General features: G+C 36.3%; 1 protein-coding gene across 2 annotated transcripts in view; it reads right to left on the bottom strand.

Annotated features, from left to right (window-relative positions):
* The window catches only part of Pex5 (peroxisomal biogenesis factor 5), a 532,250-nt gene that overhangs the window by 227,947 nt on the left and 282,160 nt on the right, over positions 1-22,143 (bottom strand). For both annotated transcript variants that reach the window (XM_090407992.1, XM_090407991.1), the window contains exon 9: positions 13,072-13,226. In XM_090407992.1, the coding sequence (XP_090264118.1) occupies positions 13,072-13,226 (155 nt within the window). The remainder of the gene's footprint in view (positions 1-13,071; positions 13,227-22,143) is intronic.

The following is a 22,143-nucleotide window of genomic DNA, read 5'->3' as shown; positions in this document are numbered from 1 at the left end:
GGATAGTATTTCACCATGAGTTTAGAGAGTATGTGCAAAAGAACTCACATCTCCTGTGACCTGGCTTTTCAGTGAAAGTCTGGCTGGGGGAAAGGTGCCCAGGGAATGGAAGGAAGGTAAGACAGTGCCATTGCATAAGGGAGGTAGCAGACTAGAAGTGTGTAATTATAGGCCAGCTTGTGTGTCATCAGTAGTTGTTAAGATCTTGGAGAAATTAGTTAGGGACCATGTACAGCATTTGGCAGATGAGGGTAATATTATCTGAGAGTAAACATGGATTTGTGAAAGGGCACTCTTGTTTTAGCAATATACTAGCCTTTTATAATAAAGTTACAAGAGCAGTAGATAAGGGAAAGGAATATACTGCCATTTTCTTGGATTTAGCAAAGGCATTTGACAGGGTGCCACACAATAAGCTGGTATTTAAGTTGCAGCGGATGGGTTTGGATGTCAGGTTGGTCAACTGGATTCGGGATTGGCTGTCCAATAGGTATTAGAGAATTGTGTATGGTGGGGCAGTTTCATGGAGGCAGAAGGTTACAAGTGGGGTCCCACAGGGCTCAGTACTGGGACCTATATTGTTTAACCTTTATATCAATGACATTGTCGCTGGAATGACATGCACTATTACTAATAACCTTTCCCAGCTTCAGTTGTTTGTGGATGATGTGAAGCTGGGAAAGGTTATTAGTAATAGTGCAGATGTTGTAACCCTGCAAGGGGATTTGAATAAACTAGACAGAAGGGCAAAAGAATGGGGTGTCGGGTTAATGCAGCAAAATGTAAGGTCTTGAGGTTTGGGAAACATGAATGGGACACTTCATACTCTATTGGAGGAGTTGTACTGAACGAAGTAGGTGGAGACGAGATCTGGGGTTAATGGTTGATAGTGACCTGAAATTCAGGGGACATATTGCAAAGGTGGTGAAGGTAACACAGAGCATTGCTGCAATACTGAGAAGGATGCTGACCTGCAGAGATAAAAGAGTTATCATTCCATTGTATAAGACCCTGATCAGACCACACTTAGACTACTGTTCTCAAATTTGGTCCCCATTTGAAGGGGATAAATTAACTGTAGAAAGGGTACAGAGGCGGATTACAAAGATGGTTTCAGGACTGTACAATGTTAGTTATGAGGATCGGCTGAGGGAATGTAGACTGCAGAATTTGGTAGATGGATAGAAGGAGGAGAGGTGATATGATTGAAACTTTTAAACTGTCGAGAGGTGGTTACATGGTTGAAAATGGGGAGTTTTTTCGCTTGGTTGAACAAGCTGAAAGGAGTGATGACAAGGGGGCCATCCCTGGAAGTTATGAAAGGAAGCTGTGAGCAAGATGGTGAGGAGTGGTTTCTTTCCATGGAGGGTGGTTGAACCGTGGAAAGGATTGCCTGACAGAGTGGTGAGAGCGAGAACAGTTAATGAGTTAAAGGGGTGGTATGATAGACTTTGTGTTTCCTAGGAGGGACCTCCCGCAATGAGTCTTGTGTTTTTAGGAAGGACCTCTCGCGATGAGTCTGTTGACTCAATGGAGGCCTGAATAATAATAAAAATAATATCTCCAAGATGTAGGTAAATTGATGCAATTAAAAGTGCCTTAAAAGACAGAATTGATAATGTGATTATATTGGGAACCTATCATATAACAGGTTAGTTTAGAAGAAAACCATTACTACAGAGATAGTAAAAATGCAAACTTATGGATCAGAGATGGAGAGAATATAAGGAGTAATGTGATCACAACCTCATGGGCAGTAAAAAGCATAGACAAGGAGAGTGAATAACCTTGTAAGTAAGGCAAAATCAGTCAATGAGAGGAAATCAGCTAAGAAGGTCAAATGAAATCTGAATTTGTCATGTGGTAAATACAACAAAGAATGATCATGAATGTAACATTCATGAATGCCTATGGTAGAAAGGTGATAGAAGAAGAAATAGCTGAATTATTAAATGATCACTTTAAAAGGGTGTCTCAAAATTGGAGATGAAGTTTGCACTGGAAAGCTATGTCCATATGATTATGGGATCAGATGGAATATCGACCCATATATTATATGAAATGAAAGTATAGGATAAGCTGGGTCTCTAACTAAGCAGTTTAACTTAAATCTCAGCACCAAAACATTCCCAAGGTGTAGAAGGCAAGATAGTTCTTTTACATAAAGCAGGTTCCAAGACAGAAGTGGCAGAATACAGACAAGATGATATTGTTATACCCTGATAAGCTTAGAATGTCATGATTCTACTTATCATTATATAACAGATTAAACTATATGCAATGTTTACTGAAAATACTTGTTATCTGGGTAATAATAATGTGTACTTTAAATATCAAGTGTATTAACAAGAAAAAGAAAGGAAGAAATTGTAAAATATCTAAAGGAAAGGTTATGTACTAGTGTGAAAAAAAAAAAAACGTGTTTACTTTAAGAAATGGAAAGAATGTTTAAGAAGATATGCTAACATTGTATTGATAGTAATGCCTAAATTTTGGTCAAATTGTTTTTCATTTTAACTGGTAATTAGTTTTTGGAATTAACAACGCACATAAAGTATATTAATTAAAGGTAACTTTAATGAATAACTTCTGTATTTCGGCAACGTCACATTGCCATCTTCAGGAACATAAAGATATGGTATGTGCACGCAGGCACTAACACAAAGCAGATGAGAAAGAAAGCAAGAAACTAATATTGTTCCTAAAGTCCTAATGATGCCCTCTAGCGGGCTAATTTGGTAGTCTTGGCAGTTGGGCTGAAGTTCTCATAATGTAAGTCTCCCAAATTTGGGGTAGTTTCATGCACCCAAATTTGTAGAGGTTAGGAACGTTTTTTAGAACTGCTGAAGATTCTTTGAATAATCTTTCGTATTTAAACTTGCTGCGATGAATTATTTTTGTTTTCTTCCAATGAATTTTATGGTGGGTATCTAAGGCATGGTCTGCCAGCCCAGAGCGTCTGTACTGGTGAAAGTGCCTGCGTGCACATACCATATCTTTATGTTCCTGAAGATGGCAATGTGACGTTGCCGAAATATAGAAGTTATTCATTAAAGTTACCTTTAATTAATATACTTTATATGCATTGTTAATTCCGTAAACTAATTACCAGTTATGTCTGACCAACGTACAAGCCTTTCTACTAGAATTGTTTTTCATTTTATAAAACAACAAAAAAAAAGGGGGAACAATCAAGAAAATTCTATGCTTACGTATACTCCAAGAGAAGAAAGGGGGAAAGCAAACCGTTACCCCATACCGTCCCATGCTAGGGAGTAGCGGGAGAATCGGGCGCTGTGACGTCACAAGCATGTTCGCGCCTCAGGTGAATGGCCAAGTTTATGGTAGCGGCCGATAGGAGAGTGGTATAAAAGGGTTGGAATCCCCCCCCCCGACATCTTTTTGGTCTTCTGGTCTTAGTCCTGTGTTCCTGAGTTGTGCTCCTGAGATTCTCGTGGATGTCCCGGTTTTTTTTTTTTACCTCGTGGTTGGCCGCGTATCTAGGTGCCGATTCCATCGCTAGCATGCGGAAGGAAAGGTTGTCGGCGAAGATTCTGATTCCAAACTTCCACCAAATAGTAGCAGGCTATACAGCATGCAGTGCTAAGAAATTAGAGGTCCATAAAGAAGATCGTGTTGGCATATCGTCGATCGGTGGGAAAGAAAACAAAGCATATAGATAAGTAAAATTTTGTTCTCTGATTTGTGTGTGAAAGCAGAATCTAAGAATTGTAAAATAATTAATCAGTGAAGAACTCTAAGAATAGTTAAAAATAAGGACTGTAGGAAAGTGATTAATTTGATTTAAAGAAAGTATTAAATGAATAGGCACTGTATGGTTGAAAATTATTAAACTTGTCCAAGAATATTAAAATAGAAATTTGATAATTGGAGTGAATGCTTAAAGAATAAAAATTGTTAATTCTAAAATTAGTAGTGTATGAAGGATATTTTGTATGGAATAACTAAGGTTAATTGAATGGTGCCTGTATGATCCTTTGTGACTAAGAGTGTACAATTTTGACTGGTACGAGGTCTGGAGGTACAGGAGGAGAGTGTGTTTCAGATACTGAGTACTCTGGATGTCAGTAAAGCTGTGGGACTGGATGGTATTTCGCCACGAGTTTTGAGAGAATGTGCTAGGGAATTGACAGTACCTTTAACGTGGCTTTTCAATGAAAGTCTGGCTTTGGCAAAGGTGCCTAGGGAATGGAAGGAAGGTAAGATAGTGCCATTGCATAAGGGTGGTAACAGACTGGAAGTGTCTAATTATAGGCCAGTCTGTGTGTCGTCAGTAGTTGTTAAGATCTTGGAGAAAGTAGTGAGGGACCATGTACAGCATTGGGCAGATGAGGGTAATGTTATCTGTCAGAATCAACATGGATTTGTGAAAGGACGCTCTTGTTTTAGCAATATGCTAGCCTTTTATAATAAAGTTACAAGAACATTAGATGAGGAAAAGGCATATACTGCAATTTTCTTAGACTTGGCGAAGGCATTTGACAGGGTGCCACATGATAAGCTGATATTTAAGTTGCAGCACATGGGTCTGGATGTCAGATTGGTCAACTGGATTCAGGATTGGCTGTCTGATAGGTATCAGAGAGTTGTGTATGGTGGAGCAGTTTCCAGGAGGCAGAGGGTTACAAGTGGGGTCCCACAGGGCTCAGTACTAGGACCTATATTGTTTAACCTTTATATCAATGACATAGCCAGTGGATTGCAGGGGGATATTCAGTTGTTTGCAGATGATGCGAAGCTGGGAAGGATTATTAGTAATAGTGCAGATGTGGTAGCCCTGCAAGAGGATTTAAATAAGCTAGATAGATGGGCAAATGAATGGGGGTGTCAGTTTAATGCAGCAAAATGTAAGGTCTTGAGGTTTGGGAAACATCGATGGGATGCTGCATACTCTATGGGAGGAGTTATACTGGAGGAAGTAGGGGAGACAAGAGATCTGGGGTTGATGATTGATAGAAACCTAAAGTTTAGGGGACATATTGCAAAGGTGGTGAAGGTAACACAGAGGATTGCTGCTATTATGAGAAGGACACTGACCTGCAGAGATAAGAGGGTTATCATTCCGTTGTATAAGTCTCTGATCAGACCACACTTGGACTATTGTTCTCAGATTTGGTCCCCAGGATTTGAAGGGGATAAATTAACTGTGGAAAGGATACAAAGACGGATGACAAAGATGGTTTCAGGACTGTACAAGGATAGTTATGAGGATCGGCTGAGAGAATGTGGACTGCAGAGTTTGGTGGATAGAAGAAGGAGAGGTGATATGATTGAGACTTTTAAACTGTTGAGAGGTGGTTACAGGGTTGACACTGGGGAGTTCTTTCGCTTGGTTGATCAGCGGGAAGGAGTGATGACAAGAGGCCATCCCTGGAAGTTACGAAAGGAAACTGTGAGCAAGAGGATAAGGAGTGGTTTCTTTGTGTGGAGGGTGGTTGAGCCGTGGAATGCATTGCCTGATGGAGTGGTGGGAGCGAGAACGGTCAGTGAGTTTAAAGAGTGGTATGATAGACTTTGTGTTTCTCAGGGGGGGACCTCCCCTCAGTGAGTCTTGTCTTGACAGACTTTATGTCTTAGGAAGGACCTCCCTCGATGAGTCTTTTGACTCCTTGGAGGCCTGAATAATAATAATAATAATTTTCCCATAGCACCTGTATGAATTAAGAGCTTAATCTCACATAGAATTATTGTAACAAAGAACCCAGAGGCAATTATTATGAGGACTTTAGGACAAAGGGAAACAAGTGTGTGGAATATTATGAGTAATCTGATGAAATGTGTATTAGATTAATGTCTGCTTATAATAGGAATTATAAGATTGTGTCTAGAGTGAGGATATAAAATTAGGGATTGTTTAATTAAGGTTCACAGTGTTAAATAGTTGTATCAGGAGAGATATATAAGGCTTATTGAAACTTAGTGTGAATTACATTTGAGTGACTTAATACTGTTAAACATGATTTAATTCTTAACCCATATTGGATGAAAAACTTTCTTTGTGTAAACAGTATTGTATGTCTTATGTTAAATAAATGTTTGCTATTCTTTAATTAAATCCTGTGTCTGTATGGAATTTAATGCACCATCTGTGAAATAATATGGATCTAAGCAGGGGAACTTATTCAGTGTAAATGTTTGGTCACAATTGCAATTATTTGTGATACTTTGGCAAAGCTCTCTACCAATTGATTAATATTTCAATTAACCTAAGGGTCATAAGTGGCGCAATAAAAAATAAATATTCTTAGGGCTTAACGAGAGGTTGGTTAGGAAGAATCATCCACATAGGTTTTGGCTCAACCCTCGGGCTATTCCTTTGTGAACCAGAGATATCACGTGTCACACATAAGAGATCCCTTTGAGGTTAAATAACTAATATATATATATATATGGAATTAGGGGACATAACAGTATCTCAGGAGTGGTGGTTAAGGTACTGAAAAAGTTAGTTAAGGCCAGAATTTAGGAATAGGTAGAAAGAAAGTGATATTCATTATGGTTCAGCATAGCTCTGTGAAGGACAGATAGGTTTCCTTCATAATTTACTCACTAACAAACCAGTCACTTTCGGTAATAGTTGAAAAGAGAGGAACAAGAACATATGCTATGTATAAGAAGTGGCTAACAGAGAGGCACCAAACAGTATACGATGCAGTAGAATCAAGGAGCAGGTAAGTGACCGGTGATCTGACACAGTACTTTCACAGTATTCTCTGTATTTTCATTACCACTGTTTAATTGTTATAATATAAAATGATAAGGATGATGATCCGGAGGGTAATATACTGTTGCTGTGATGTTAAACATGAGGAAGGCGACAGTTAATAAAAGCAATTTTTGGTCCCAAAGAATAATTTAAATAGACCAACAAAGAGGATAAAGTAACAAATGATAACTAACACTGGATTTAATAGTTTGTAATATAGATAATTAATCCTACTAGTTTCGCCATATACAAGGATGGTCTGAAAAGCTCTCGGCCTCGACCATAGATGCCAACACTATTGGCACTATGTTTTTTTCTAAGTTGTTACATCTGCCATAAGCAACCACGTGAAATTGCAAGTCATTCTATCACTGTCTGAAGCAAAAGTGTTGTCTGTATCCCATGAAATACTCAATTTTATCCCTTGAAATGGATAAAATTGAGTATTGTGCAGTTATGACATTCTTTGTAAAAGAAGGTTTAATGCCACAAGAAATTCATTCGAAATTTATGGGCACTCTTTTCCTTCATTTTCGACAATTAAGAAATGGGCTGCTGAGTTTAAACATGGCCATACCAGCCTTGAAGATGATCCACGTAAAGGACATCCAAAAAGTGTAACACCACCACAAATCCTTGATCAAGTGCAAGTACAGTATTAGATGACTGGCGAGTCAAAGTGCATGAAATTGCTGAAACTATAGGCATTTCAAAAGAACGTGTAGAATATATTTTGCATGAAGAATTGCAAATGAAAAAGCTTTGCGCAAGATGGTGCTGTGCTTGCTCACAGCAGATCAAAAATGCACTAGCATGAAAATCTCTGAACAGTGCTTGGAGTATTTTAACAAGAATAAAACTGATTTTGTGCATCGATTTATTACTAGGGATGAGACTTGGATTCACTATTACACACCAGAATCCAAACAGCAGTCAAAACAGTGGACAGAAACCGGTTGTTCAGCACCAAAGAAGACAAAGTCAGTTCCATCAGCAGGATAGGTCATGGAAAGGTAATAATTTCTGACTGATGTAGAATCAAAAGTTTTTTTCAAAATCTATGGACACTAAATATGCAGAAAGATTATTATTATATTCATTTGTTTTTTCTATTAATTGGTTAATAGTGTGGACATGACTGATCTATTGTAAAGAATGGTGTTCTGAATCCTGCTTGTTCATATAGGCTGTGCATCATCCAAAAGACCTGTGATCCTATTTAATATAATGGATATAAACATTTTGCATAATTGTGATAGCAAACAAATTGGCCTATAGTTATTGATATAATCACTTTTTTATATAGTGAAACCTGTGGATTATCCATAACAATAGAATAACACATTATGTAAATATTTCGTCTTATGTATCATAAGACATCATGAGCACAACTAGCAAACAAAAATAGGAATTGAATTCAAAAACCAAAAAACAGTAGTGTGCATGCTTAAATTAGAATCCCTCTATGTATACAGTTGCATGCTCATGGTTTAAAAACTACTGGGCTGAAAATAAAATCACTTAAATTAAATTAAAATACAGCAGATAAATTACTGAATACAATTGAGGATAACAATTTCCAACACTTTTGGGATAGTGAGACAATCATTTTGATTAAGATCATGTCCATGAAGTAAAGCTTCAGCACTTTCTTTACATAACCATTCATGTTTATATGTGAATCTATGTAGTAGCTTGGCAGTTTGCCACTGGATCCTGTGGTTAGCATTTTTGATTCCATGTTGTGCAAGGCCAGATTTGTGAGGTTTGATAAGCTAGTGTGGTCTTGATGTTCAGAGATACGTTTATTTATAGATCTTCCTGTTTGTCCATAGTAAGACAACTTACATGAACATGGTACTTGGTAAACACCAGGTAACATTATTGGTGAGAGTTTGTCTTTAGGAGAAGGTAGCAAGTTGAGAATTTGGTTGATGGGTTTGCAGGTAGCAACCAGTTAATACTAAAGATTTTATGCCATATTTTTGAGATGGATGGTGAGCTGATGTATTATGGATATAACAACCTATATGGTCATTAATGACCTATATATACAGGGTGTTCGGGATAAATTTGACATATTTATAATTAATTATATTTTTCCGTAAGTTACATGTATTAACACACACTTCTCTTCATTTAAAAGTTTGGACCCTTCTTCATTCACATACAAGATGTCAGAAAGGATGGATAGCTGGAACCCACCTGAATCATGGAAGAGAATAACTTGTATCATGATGATTCGTGCCCGCCATCAAAATAAGGATATTACGACTGCTGCCCAATGCTCCCTGAATACAGTAAAAACAATCAGGCATGAACTAGAGACTTGCAATGGTGACTACGAGGATGTAGCAAGAAGAAAGATCCCTAGCAGACGATCTGATTGCGTTCGTACAGCAGAATTCCTCGCAAATCTGCAGGAACAGGTGTTGAAGAACCCTGGCATTGGAATTCGGGCTTTGTTCGTGGAGTTGCTAACTGTAGTCAAGCCCTGGATAACAAGGGTAGCCAATGGTAGGCCGTATGTATGGCAGCAGGATTCGGCCCCTTGCCACACCTCTGGGAAAAGTCAAAAATGGTTGTCTGAAAATTTCTACGACTTCACCAGTCCAAATGTTTGGCCTCCAAACTCCCCAGACCTTAACCCCATGGATTATTTTGTATGGGGCGCAGTTGAAAAAGACACCAATCGCACTTCCAGTAATACAAAAGCCCAGTTAATGGATAAAATTAAAACAGTTTTTGCGGCCCTTCCCAGGGAGACTGTAGCATCAGCTTGTTCGAGGTTCCGAAGCAGAATTGAAGCTGTGATCGATGCTAATGGTGGTTATTTTGAGTAAATCTTGTTGATAGTATTGTAATTAACTCTGCCTGTAATGTTTTTTTGTCAATTCATTAAATTTAATAGATACAAAGAAGACTTTTTTTTCCTTACGAAACTGTCAAATTTATCCCGAACACCCTGTATATATAACGACCACATAGGTCATTATATCCATAATACATCAGCTCACCATCCATCTCAAAAATGTGGCATCATAAAATCTTTAGTATCCAGAGCACACAAGATTTGTTCTTCTGAAGAATCACTAAAACAAGAATGCTATTCAAAAAAATAGCATTACTAAATGAATATAATCCAACAACAACCCCAAAAATAATTAACCAGTCTTCTACAAATCAACCCAGACAAGAAAAAAACCCACAGGACTCCCATTCCATATATTAAAGGCATCTCTGAATGTGTGGCAAAAATTATGAAAAAATATAAACTTGTTGCTACCTACAAATAACACAACCAAATTCACAACTTCTTCTCCAAAAGACAAACTCTCACCAATAATGATACCTGGTGTATACCAATGCTATGTTCATGTAACTTGTCTTACTATGGACAAAGAGGAAGATCCATAAATGAACATATCTCTGAACATCAAGACCACATCCACCTTATCAAACCTCACAAATCTGGCCTTGCACAACATAGAATCGTAAATGCTAACCACAGGATCCAATAGCAATATACCAAGTTACTGCATAGATCCACATATAAACATGAATGGTTATATAAAGAAAGTGCTGACGTCTCATCTCATAGACCTAATCTTAATCGAAATTACTGTCTCACTATTCCAAAAGTGCGGGTAATTGTTATCCTCAATTGTATTCAATAATTTATCTGCTATATTTTATTATTATTATTATGGAACACCTCCAGGGGATCCAAAGACTCATTGAGGGAGGGCACCTACTCTACAACTCTACGTCTCCATCACTTGCAACTACCTTCATCTACACCAACCACAACCACTAGTATTTTCACAGACAATCACAAACATCTATGCCCACAGCGGGATTCGAACCCAGCCTTTTGGCTGGAGAGCGAATACGCTAACCACTCGGTCAACTAGGCTGCCAGGAGCACTACTGTTTTTTGAATTCAGTTCCTATTGTTGTTCATTAGTTGTACTGATGATGTCTTATGATACATAAGACGAAATATTTACATAATAAAAAAAGTTATTATATTTAGGCAGAAGCATTGAAATTGAAAAAAATAGTGAAGATGGTAAATTAAATATGGAAATAGACAACAGAATCAACAAAATTGGTATGGTAGGAAGTCAACTGAATAAATTTATATGGAATAAGAGAGAAATTAGTCAAAACACTAAATTAGCTGTATACAAGACAGTGTTCAAACCAGTCTTAACCTCTAGATCTGAGAGCTGGGTTAGAAGTAAAACACTTGACCAAAGACTAGAGACCATAGATATGATCTCCAGTCTTTGGTCTCTAGTCCTGAGAAAGATTAGCGACATGAACAGATGGCATCAATGGTAATATCATATTAAAAATGAGGATATTAGGAAAGAACTTGACATTTTCATTGTCTAGGAATGTGTTAGCAGAGCTAATCTCAGATGGTATGGTCACTTAAACAGAATGGGAGAGGGAAGATTAGCAAAACAAGTTTAGTTTTGCTAATCTTTCAAATTTTTACCGTATCAATAGGTGGATTGATAAGGTAAAAAGTGCCTTAGAAGAGAAATATAAGATCTGACAATGTTGAAGCCTTGACAGGTAATAGATTGATTTGGAGGAAAATTGTAGATAGGAAGTTAGTATGATGTAAATTTTTCATGTAATACTATCATATCCTGTGCACTCCTTGAGGGTAAATGTCAGGAATTTGATGATGATGATAAAAAAGTTATTCACTGTGTCATACGTGTTATTCTATAGTTATGATATAATCTCTGTTTCCCTTTTTATGTAATAAGGTAATCAGGTATTTATGCAACTGCACTGGGATTTTTCTGTAGTTAAAGAATCACTGAATGCAACCAATATGATCTTATGAAACTATGAACCTTCTGATTTTATTTTTTGCTAAAATGTCATCTTCTCCAGGACTTTTATTATTCTTTTTGCTGCCCTGAGGGCTTTCCATAATTCTTCCATCATTATGGGTGATGGAAAATCAATCAGAATCAGCCTTATCTAAACATAGTAGAGAATTAGTATCTGTTTCCTTGCCTGTGTATAAATCCCTATAAAACTCAACATAAAAAAAAAAAAAAAAAAAATCAACTAACGCCTTTTTATTTCCATATACGGGAGTAGGCGAGGCCATTTAGCCCTATCTAAATTTCGGAGACTGAGTGGGCAGTTCAATCTCCACTGGTACCAATCAGAGATAGATGGCCCAAGGCTATCACTAATTAAGCAGTGCACAGTGAAGAGAGACAGCTCAAATGTGCCGCCATCTCGTGGTCCCTAACCCTAACACAATATATTTAATGTCTGAAATAATGTGGGTTCTATGGTCGATTTTCTTGAGTTTACGGGATGAAAAACCTGCTTGCCCTTGCCAGAGATCGACTAACTTGGGAACCGATCGAAAAAAGGCTTAGAAAAATTTCCTCTAGTCGCCAACTAGACACGAAACCAAGTCTTCCTTCATGCGGCCAAGCGCTGTGGTGTGCAAACGCCACATCCACTGAGCTACACAGGCTTTTAAAACTCAACATATTTTCATTATTTCTTCTCTATTGTATTGTATTGTATTGTATTGTGCTATTCCTTACTTATTTTTCAAATTTGGAATATATATCTTCCTTCTATGTAATCCTTGTTTGATCATTTTCAGAGATTTTTGTTTTCTATTATGTTTGAATTGCTTATATTTATGATAAGAAATTATATTAATTATATTTAGATTTTGTTATATTTATTATATTTTATGTCATTTTTGATTTCTTTTCAAACTTTTGCATTTCCACAAATTTTATATTGTCTTTGCTACTACTGTGTCTCCTTTGCCTCAATTCTTCCCTTTTTTTGATTACATAAAAAAAAATCCATTAAGTAAGTTTTTCTCTAGAAGTTCCAGTAATGATTTTCTCAAACTTTTAGTAACTTCCATTGTTGTTGAAACGATTTCCTCCATTCTATCAGATAAGCCTGATTCATTCATTCATTCATACTTTTTTCCTCTTCAAGTTTCCTTCCATTATTTCCTTTATGGGTTTTTATATCTTCATCTTCTTGTGTAGATTTTTTTCATTAATAATTTCAATCTCTCCCTCTTGATGTTTATTTTAATTCTTGCTTTTACTAGCCTATGAAGATAATCATAATTAATAATATTTTATTTTTATTAATAAAAATTCATATTTGCTCATAAGCTGATAATTAATTTGCATCTAATAACCATAAAATGTTTATGATGTCATAAATAAATACACATTTAAACAATTTTTGATGAATTCCTGAATGAAATCTAAGAAAAAAAAAGTACATAGTTAATTTGTAATTATCATATTTAAAATTTTTACCTGGCCATATCTTCCCATTCCTTTTGTAATTTATCCCAAAAATCGCCATCTTCATCCTCCTGATTTGATTTACTAGAAGCATTTTCGGTAAACTGATTAATCCATTCATCAGCTGAAGCTTTATTCCTCACTTCAGAGGAAGTGTGTTTTAATGTCTTTAAATAATAAAAAAGAAAAGAAAAACATTCTAAAATTTATGATTTTTATCAATAAAGCCTAAGATAAAGAAAGTTCAATTTAAAAATACTGAATAAAAAAATAAAAGATGATGAATAGTAAAAAGAATAATTTGGGTCAAAAAGTGTGATAACAGGCTTGGATATAAATTTACTACAGTTGCCAACTTAAAATCATATTTCTGAATGAATCTACAAATATAGCCTCTTGTATGCCAGATTATATTAGTGCAAGGATGTTAGTCAAGATATTAAAATGTAATGATCAAAAGTGAGAGAACTGACTGCTTTTGATAGATAATAATTTGAAATGTGAGAAATATGGTATGACAGTTGATACAAGAAAGTTACCAGAACGAGAAGAGTGAATGATCCAAGATGCCTTACTGCTTTATCCAGAACTACTCATTCCATTGTACATCTTTTTTCAGAGAGAAATTGTAAAAATCTTGAATAACTTGAATGCAATAAGTCATATGATCCTGATGGAACCTCCTCCCAATGTGCAAAAAAACCTGTGCTTCAGAACTAACACCAATTCAGTATTTCCTCTTCGATTTTTCCTATTCATCTGGCATTTATCCTAGAAGACAATTTGACATCAAGCCATTCCACAAAAAATGGGAGGGAGGTAATAAAAATTAGCCAACAAACTACCATACAATTTTTTTTTATTTCAATTCTCTCAAAAACCATAGAGAAGGTCATCACAGCCACATTACGGCTGGTTTAGAATAAATAGGTGAGGGTGATAAACTCATAAAACCCATCCTCATAAAAAAAAAAATGCTTTGCAATGGAAACCAGGCCCAGTGAAACATCTGACCAAAAAGTAACCCAAATGAAAAAAAACATTGAACATGACATCATCTATGGAGAAATTAATGAAATGAAGAATATGACATAAAATTTGGACAAGACTCAAAAGCTATACAAATTATTTGGAGCCAAAAAACAAACAATATCAACTGGATCTTGATACAAAACATCAAAGAGGCAAATATAGTCACAGAAATGAAATAATAAAAAATTGAAGTGAGACAAGATGGAATGGAAGAGAAAGGAGGAATCAAGAAATTCCTTCTTTCATCTTATCTACAAAATGCTGGTGATGTGCAATAGCTCTTCCAACCTTTTGCATGTGGATCTGATATACCTCCGAATCAAAAAATTAGAATAATCAAAGAAAATGTGCTGAATTATTTACAATTCTAATTTATTGCATTGAAAATAATTATTACCAAATATGAATTAGCATCATCTAAATTTACATACTTTGTAGATTATCTAACCATGTAAACACATAAAAATGTAATATAAATTATAAGAAAACTGTTATTTGAAAACATTCACAAAATTACAATTATTTTTTAATGTGGTTCAAAATATTAGAATATTCCAAATTTTTCCGATTAATTTTGAGGAGAGCATAGAAATAGCATATATTTCAGTAGCTGTAAGACTGAATCATGTGGGAGGAATTGTTTGTGTGTGATTTAATCATTTGCTAAACATGGGTTGAACGAGTGACATGTTGGAAGCTAAGAAGTGTCATATGGTGACTCTACACAAAGAAGGCTAAACTCAACAGTTTATAGCTAAGGAATTGAGATGTTCTCAAGCAGACATGAGTAGAGTATTGAGACAGTATTCCAATAACCGGAGTTTTCAAAATAATCACTGCAATAGTAGTCGAAAGATAATAACTACATCAAGAGATGAGAGAAGATTGAAGAATACTGCTTCCAAAGTATAAGGTATTTTCACAGGAAATGGAAAGAACTAGGTGTGAATGTGTCTAAATCTACGATGTTGAGATGACTTCACAAATTGGGTTTTAAATTATGTGCACCTAAAACAAACCACTTATGACTTCCAAGCAAAAGACAGCTAGAGTGGAAATAGTTTCATGCAATTAAGAATGCATGAAATGTTGAGTGAAATTTGAAACCTCTGTCATGATGTGGGCTTGTATGAAATTCTTGAGCACTTCATGTTATCGGCATTGGAAGATTTATGTGATGGTGATTTCCTTTTTCAGCAAGATTCAGCTTCTTGTCACACTTCCAAGACCACTAGATGACTCAAAGAAAGGCAAATCAGTGTAATTCCTTGGCTGGCAAACTCACCAGATGTAAACCCTATTGAGAATTTGTGAGGTATTATGAAGAAATGTCTTCAAGAAGTTGCCCCAAGAGACAAAAATGAACTTATTTCTAGTCAGCAGACCATATAGGTATGTTTTAATAAAAAAGACTGTGAACCATTAGTAAATAATATGCCCAACCATTTACGAATGGTCATAAAAGCTAAGGGGATTGCAAGAAAGTACTAATTATCATGTTTTTTCCCTTTGATTATAATTTTTGTGCATTTATTTTCGCATTATTCTAATATTTTGAACCATGTTTTTGTGAATGTTTTCAAATAACAGTTTTCTTATCATTTATATTACATTTTTATGTGTTTACATGATTATCGATTACATTATGCTAATTCGCATTTGGTGATAATTATTTTCTAGGCAATAAATTAGAAATGCAAATCATTCAACACATTTTCTTTGATTATTCATATTTTTTTGATTCGAAGGTGTATGTAAGAAAAAAGAATGCGTTGAATAATTTGCAATTCTAATTTATTGCTTAGAAAGAGAAATCATTGTCTCCATCTCCTCAGTTTAGAGGAGATGGAGACAATGATTGCAAATGAGTCAACGTCTAAGTTGCAGAAGGAACTGTGTTATATTGAAGGTTTGCAAATAATCAAAAGAACTGTGACTGAAGGACAGCATTTGAGCAGACCTGAAGTTAGGTGTTTTTCAAATTTGTCTGAAAAAATTATTCACTGAGCATTTGGAAGAGTGAAGTCAGGGAAACTAAAACTATCAAGGGAGGGGGAGATGAAGGTTAGCATGTGTGTGTGCATGTACCGTCAAGGTAATTGAGTGTGAAATTATAAATTGATGAATGTAGGTACATGGGTCTGGATTTGATTAGGAGGTCAATACAAGATGCAAATTTTGTTATGGGCCTAAGTATACCTGCACTTGATATATGCTAATGACAAAAGTAGCTGGAATAAGGGAGAGAAGTTTCTGGCATTGGTTATTTAAACTTGTCAAAAGTTATAGGAATTAGTAATACTTCATTAATGGAAGATGATATACAGGACACATACACACCAAGTGTGCTATGTGTGTAAGGTCTGTATTCAAATTTGCATAGGAATTAAAAGGTGTGAAGGCAGTAAACAGAACAATTAGCTTCGTCCTACTTATTATTATTATTATTATTGTTTCGGGCAACTCCAAGGAGTCGACAGACTCATCGAAGGAGGCCCTAACATCATGTCAAGAACAACTATTCGACATTGACACAGAATCTATCATACCTTGCCTTGAACTCATTCATGGTCGTAGCACCCACAACAGTCTGGAAGCTAATTCCACTCATTCACCACTCTCCAAGTAAAAAACCTAGCTCTAACACCCTTGTCAACCAGACTCTTGCCCAGCTTCCATGCATGGCCCCTAGTCCTCCCACCACCAGTCATATTTTCAAAAATATCTTCTGGATAAATCTTATAGAGACCCTTCAGTAATTTGAATGTCTCAATCATATCACCCCTCCTTCGCCTATCGTCCAATCTCTGCAACCCACAAATCTTCAACCTATTCTCATAAGGTTCATTCCACAGACCTGCTATCATCTTGGTCACTCGTCTCTGGATCCCTCTCCACTTCTTCCCCATCACGAAGAAACCCTGGTGCCCATAACTGGGCAGCACAGTAGTCCAGATGGGGTCTTATCAAGGCTGGATACAGAGGAACAACAACTTGTTTGTCTATGCATGTTGAAGTATTTTTCAGAAGCCAAGTGATTTGGTGAGCTGATTTAGTCACTTTTGCAATGTGTCCCCTAAACTTCAATTCCCTATCCACCAACACTCCCAAATCCCTGGCCTCATCAATCTCCTGGAGTACAGTTCCACCAATGCGATATACTGCTGCTATTCTTTTCACCCCAAAGTGCATAACCATATGCTTTGCCACATTAAATTGACATCCATTTTTCCTAGCCCAGTCCTCCAAACTATCCAAATCATCCTGTAAAATTTTGACATCCTGTGCACTCACAATTGCTCTACCTAACTTTGCATCATCAGCAAACAAGTGAACATTTCCTCTCAAATCCTTTCCTATACCATTGATGAACAAATTGAAAAGCAGTGGTCCAAGAACAGAGCCCTGTGGCACACCACTAGTCACAAGCCATCTTTTAGACTCCACTTCTGAATAAACCACTCTCTGGTATCTCTCCTTCAACCACCCTCCTATCCATCTCACCAACCCTATATCTATCCCCATCTGCTCAGTTTACTGATTAGGGTTCCATGTGGTATCCTGTCAAAGGCCTTGGCAAGGTCCAGTAGTATCACTGTAAACCCATTATCCCTATCCAGTTCAGCTGTCACTGTGTTATAGAACGTGAGCAAGTTATTGAGGCATGATCTACCCTTCACAAAGTCATGTTGTCCCCCATACAATATCCCATTTTCATCTATCCATCCCTGTATTTTTCCCTTGACTACTTTTTCCAAGACCTTGATGATGACTCCTGATATGCTGATTGGCCAGTAATTTGCAACAGTAGTCTTGGATCCTCCTTTATGCAGTGGAACTATTTTCCCCTTTTTCCACCCCTTCGGGACTAAACTAGACCCGTGACTCAGATTATACAACATGGTCAAGGACACTGACAATTCTTTAGCTGGTTCTCGTACGACACAAGCTGGAATATCATCCAATCCCACAAATGTATTGACATTGAGGTTATGCAATAGACTACTAACCTCCACTTCATTCACCACAATTCCCATATAATCTACTGGTTTATTCGTTTCTGCAATGTCACCACCTGGTTGATATATACTTGCAAAGTGCTCACTCAGTAACTTAACTATATCAACTGATTCAGTTACCTCCCTACCATCGGCATTCTTTAAAAATCATTCTGTCATGTACATTTTTCCTTTTACTTGCTACATATCTAAAAAACTGTTTATGATTCTCTTTAGCCTGCATGGCCAATGTTCTTTTGTAATCCTTTTTTGCTTTTCTTACCACACTCGTTACCCTTCTGGCATGAGCTTTATACTGTTCACGTGCCTGCCGGTCACCTTTCTCCTTAAATTCCCTCCATAGTTGTTTCTTTTTTTGCAGCTCAAGCTTAATGGTGTTATTCATCCATTTAACCCCTACTTGATTTATTATTTGGACTCTAGGTATACAGTCAGCCATTGCTTCATGCAAACACTTCTTAACTGCATCCCATGCACTATCAACTTCTAGCCCTTGCAGTTGTATGTGCCATGGCACTGAACCAATCAAACTCCTAAGCTTGTCATACTTTCCTTTCATACATAACCTATACATAAAGTCTTTCGCAATTATGGCCTTCCTTTTAAACGTTTCACTGTCATACCGTGGCAAAAGACTAATCATTCTAACTCTCTCACTCTTTTCTTGTGCTACCTCAAACAATTCATTCAGGTCTTCTATCATTTCCATTTTATCTCCTTTCAAATCATTTGTACCTGCCACAACAATCATTTCTTTCACCCTTTCCTTTTGCTCTCTAATAGACTCAGTTACATCCTTTATGGTCGCACCAGGTTGGTACGATTTTGTCAAATCCTCTACTAACACACCTCGTACTAATGAGTCTCCATACAGCACTCTATCCTTCATTTTGTTCATGTTCACATACGCCTATTTTTCCTGTCATACTTTTTATTATTGGCTGGTTCATTCAGTCGACTTTTGCTCATACGCTCTAGCTGCTGTTTTGCCCTTTTTATCTCACCGTTCAACAACGCGATCTCACTCATTGCATCTATCTCATCTTTTTTATTCTCTGTAAAACCATTAATACATTCACACTCTCACAATTCTCTGGTACAACCTCGCCGTTTCTTGTCATATCCTTATGTTCTTCATTCTGAAGTTTGACAAAAATATCACACTCACGATCCGAAATACACTTCAATTCCTCATTCTCCCTACATTTTCTACACATTCACTCCTTTATTATCATCTAACCACACTCTGACCGCACTCCGCAAAACTACATTTCGCAGATAGTACACTGAATCATTCCCTTTACATTACCGTTCTTGAAAGAAGATGGAGAACCATCATTACTGGCAGCCATTTTCCTTCGTACTGGAGCCATACTTACTAGCAACGTATTTTATCAAATTATAAATTATAAACACCAAAAACAGACGCACTAAGATATGCAAGGCAAACAAAACTATGCAATATTAAAGTAAATTTATCAACGATAACTGAAAATAACGCTTATCTTATCAGGAGCTTTCACGAACACTACACACTACGAATCCCTCTAGCGGCGACTTCCCAACATAGATTATGTTATAAAACACTTTATTATACTAACTACGCTAATAAAACTACAATAATATACTAAAATTACACAATTAAATCTAACAAAATATTTAATAAATCAACAAAAATCACAAATCTTTCAGGAGCTTTCTGAAACACATCTGAATCACAGCACATCTCTTCACCAGCTAGCCTCAACACCAGTCAAACTTATAGATCTACTTAGATCACTTACACACTTATAGATCAGTACTAATAGGGAATAAGGAATAATTAACTTCACTTTCCTTATTCGCTGTTAGTACTAATAGTACTAACAGCGAATAAGGAAAGTGAAGTTAATTATTCCTTGTGCTTTCCTGTTAGATAATTGCATTTGACATTTGTTAATCCTTCTTGACAACTTGGAACACTGTCGAAGACATTTTGTGTATACCTTTTTTAAACTAAGAATAAGAGGTTAAGTTAAAAATTATCATATTGTAAAAATGGCAAACAAAAAAATCTACCTCTTCCAAATTTACATAGCATTTACATCTCAGAAACAAAGGAACAAGTGATATATAAATAGAATGTTTTTTTTCTTAATAAGTTATTTACAAAAATGTAATGATTTGTTAATATTGCTGCCTTACTACAGAACACCTAATATCCACTGTATGCCACTGATGTCATAGTCATAGTGTGTAATAGATAGAGTATTTTTAGAGAAGGTGGAGAAAAGGTGATGGCAATGGCATAGCTAGGGGGTGGGGGAGACACTTTGAACCTTTCTGAAGTTTTACAGTTAATTCTAAAATACAGTCTCGAGAACTCACTTCCAAATATTGTAATACTGCTGCGAATTTTCGTCACAATTGCTGACAGTGTTGCTAGTTGTGAGAGGAGTTTTTCTAAATAAAATTGATTAAGAATTACCTACATTATTATGAAATAGACTTCGCCAATGTCACTGATGATTTTCCTAACAGAAAAGCAAGAAATATAACATTTTAGAATGTTGAAATTAAAGTTTTACTTAAAAAATAAACATAGCATTTTAATTTATTTCCATATACATCGTTTTGACTTTTTGTAGTATTTTTGGTGTGTATTGAGAGAGGCGGCAAACTCGGGGACTGCCCCGGTCCCTGAGTTTTAGTGAAAGGGTATTATGGATGATAGCAGACAAACTAGCCAAAACAGGAAGGGAGAGATGCAAGAAATGAAGTACAGGAAAACTTAGGTTGATGCGAATTCGATATGCAAGATAATCAGTTAGAGTGATTGAGCGAAATGATACTATTTCCTGCTATAAGCGATGATTAATCAGTTAATGCGATTTTTTTACATTATGCGAAAATTTTTGTCGCCAATCTGTAGCAAGCAGTGGCCGGTGACACTCGGCTATCATTGACTCAAAGCTATCATTGCAAGTACACGTGCAAACTCTAGCCTCTTTGTGAAATCACTTTTCCTTCATTTTACTTTAATTTAGACACCTATTAAGGCTTTATCATATTCAACTCTTGATATGGAAAAGAGAAAAACTGAGAAAGAAAGCAGCAGTAATAAAAAGAGAAGAAAAGTAATTACATTAGAGGAAAAGCTGGAGGTCTTGACAATGATGGTCAAGACCTGGGATACAGCGAGTCTACAGTTCAGACTATATTAAATAAGAGCAAAGTGCATGTAGAAAAGCAGTAGCAACTTTTAAGCATGCTGATCACATGAAATAGAAGCCATTTAATGATTGAAATGGAACGTTTTCTATCATCACTCTGGATTGAGGATTGTAACCAAAAAAGAATACCTCTTAGTGCAAGAAATATTCAGGCAAAAGCTCTCAATAATTTTACATCATTTGAAAGAGACCAAATTTCAACAGGAATGTGAAAACTTTACTGCGAGTTTAGGATGGTTTGACCATTTTAAAAATCGAGCTGCACTGCATAACATAAGAATAACTGGGAAATCTGCTAATACTGATAAAGATTCTGGGGCCAAGTTTCCTGAAGAATTGCAAAGGATAATTCAGGAGGCGGATTATGACAATCGTTCAAATATTCCACGTGGACGAAACTACTCTTCTGGAAGCGTATGCCAACAAAACCTTTTCTAAAACAAAAGCATCTCAACCAGGATACAAAGTATCTAAGGATTGTCTTATGCTTTTATTAGGAGAAAATGCAGAAGGCGACTTTAAACTCAAGCATTGAAGAAATCAGCACAACTGGAAAAGAACTTGGATAATGAAGATGTGGGAAACTTGCGCAATTCTCATCCAGAACAGTTAAGTGAGAATGATCTCCTTCAACTAGAAGAACAGCATGCATATGAAGAAGAAGATAAGGAGTGCAAACAAGAAGAGGTTATGACTAAGAATTCAACTACAAAAGAACTTGATGAGAGGAAACACATGTATAAACCACAGTGAAAAATATTTAATTGTAAATATTTCATCCTAAGTATCTTAGGACATCATCAGTACAGTGTTTAAACAAA

The sequence above is a fragment of the Typopeltis vanoorti genome, chromosome 18, assembly GCF_054136105.1.
Source record: "Typopeltis vanoorti isolate ZY-2024b chromosome 18, IOZ_Tvanoo_1.0, whole genome shotgun sequence".
In the NCBI taxonomy this organism is placed as follows: domain Eukaryota; kingdom Metazoa; phylum Arthropoda; class Arachnida; order Uropygi; family Thelyphonidae; genus Typopeltis; species Typopeltis vanoorti.
Note: the sequence above shows the minus strand (reverse complement) of the source record. Positions and strands in the feature narration are given on the sequence as shown.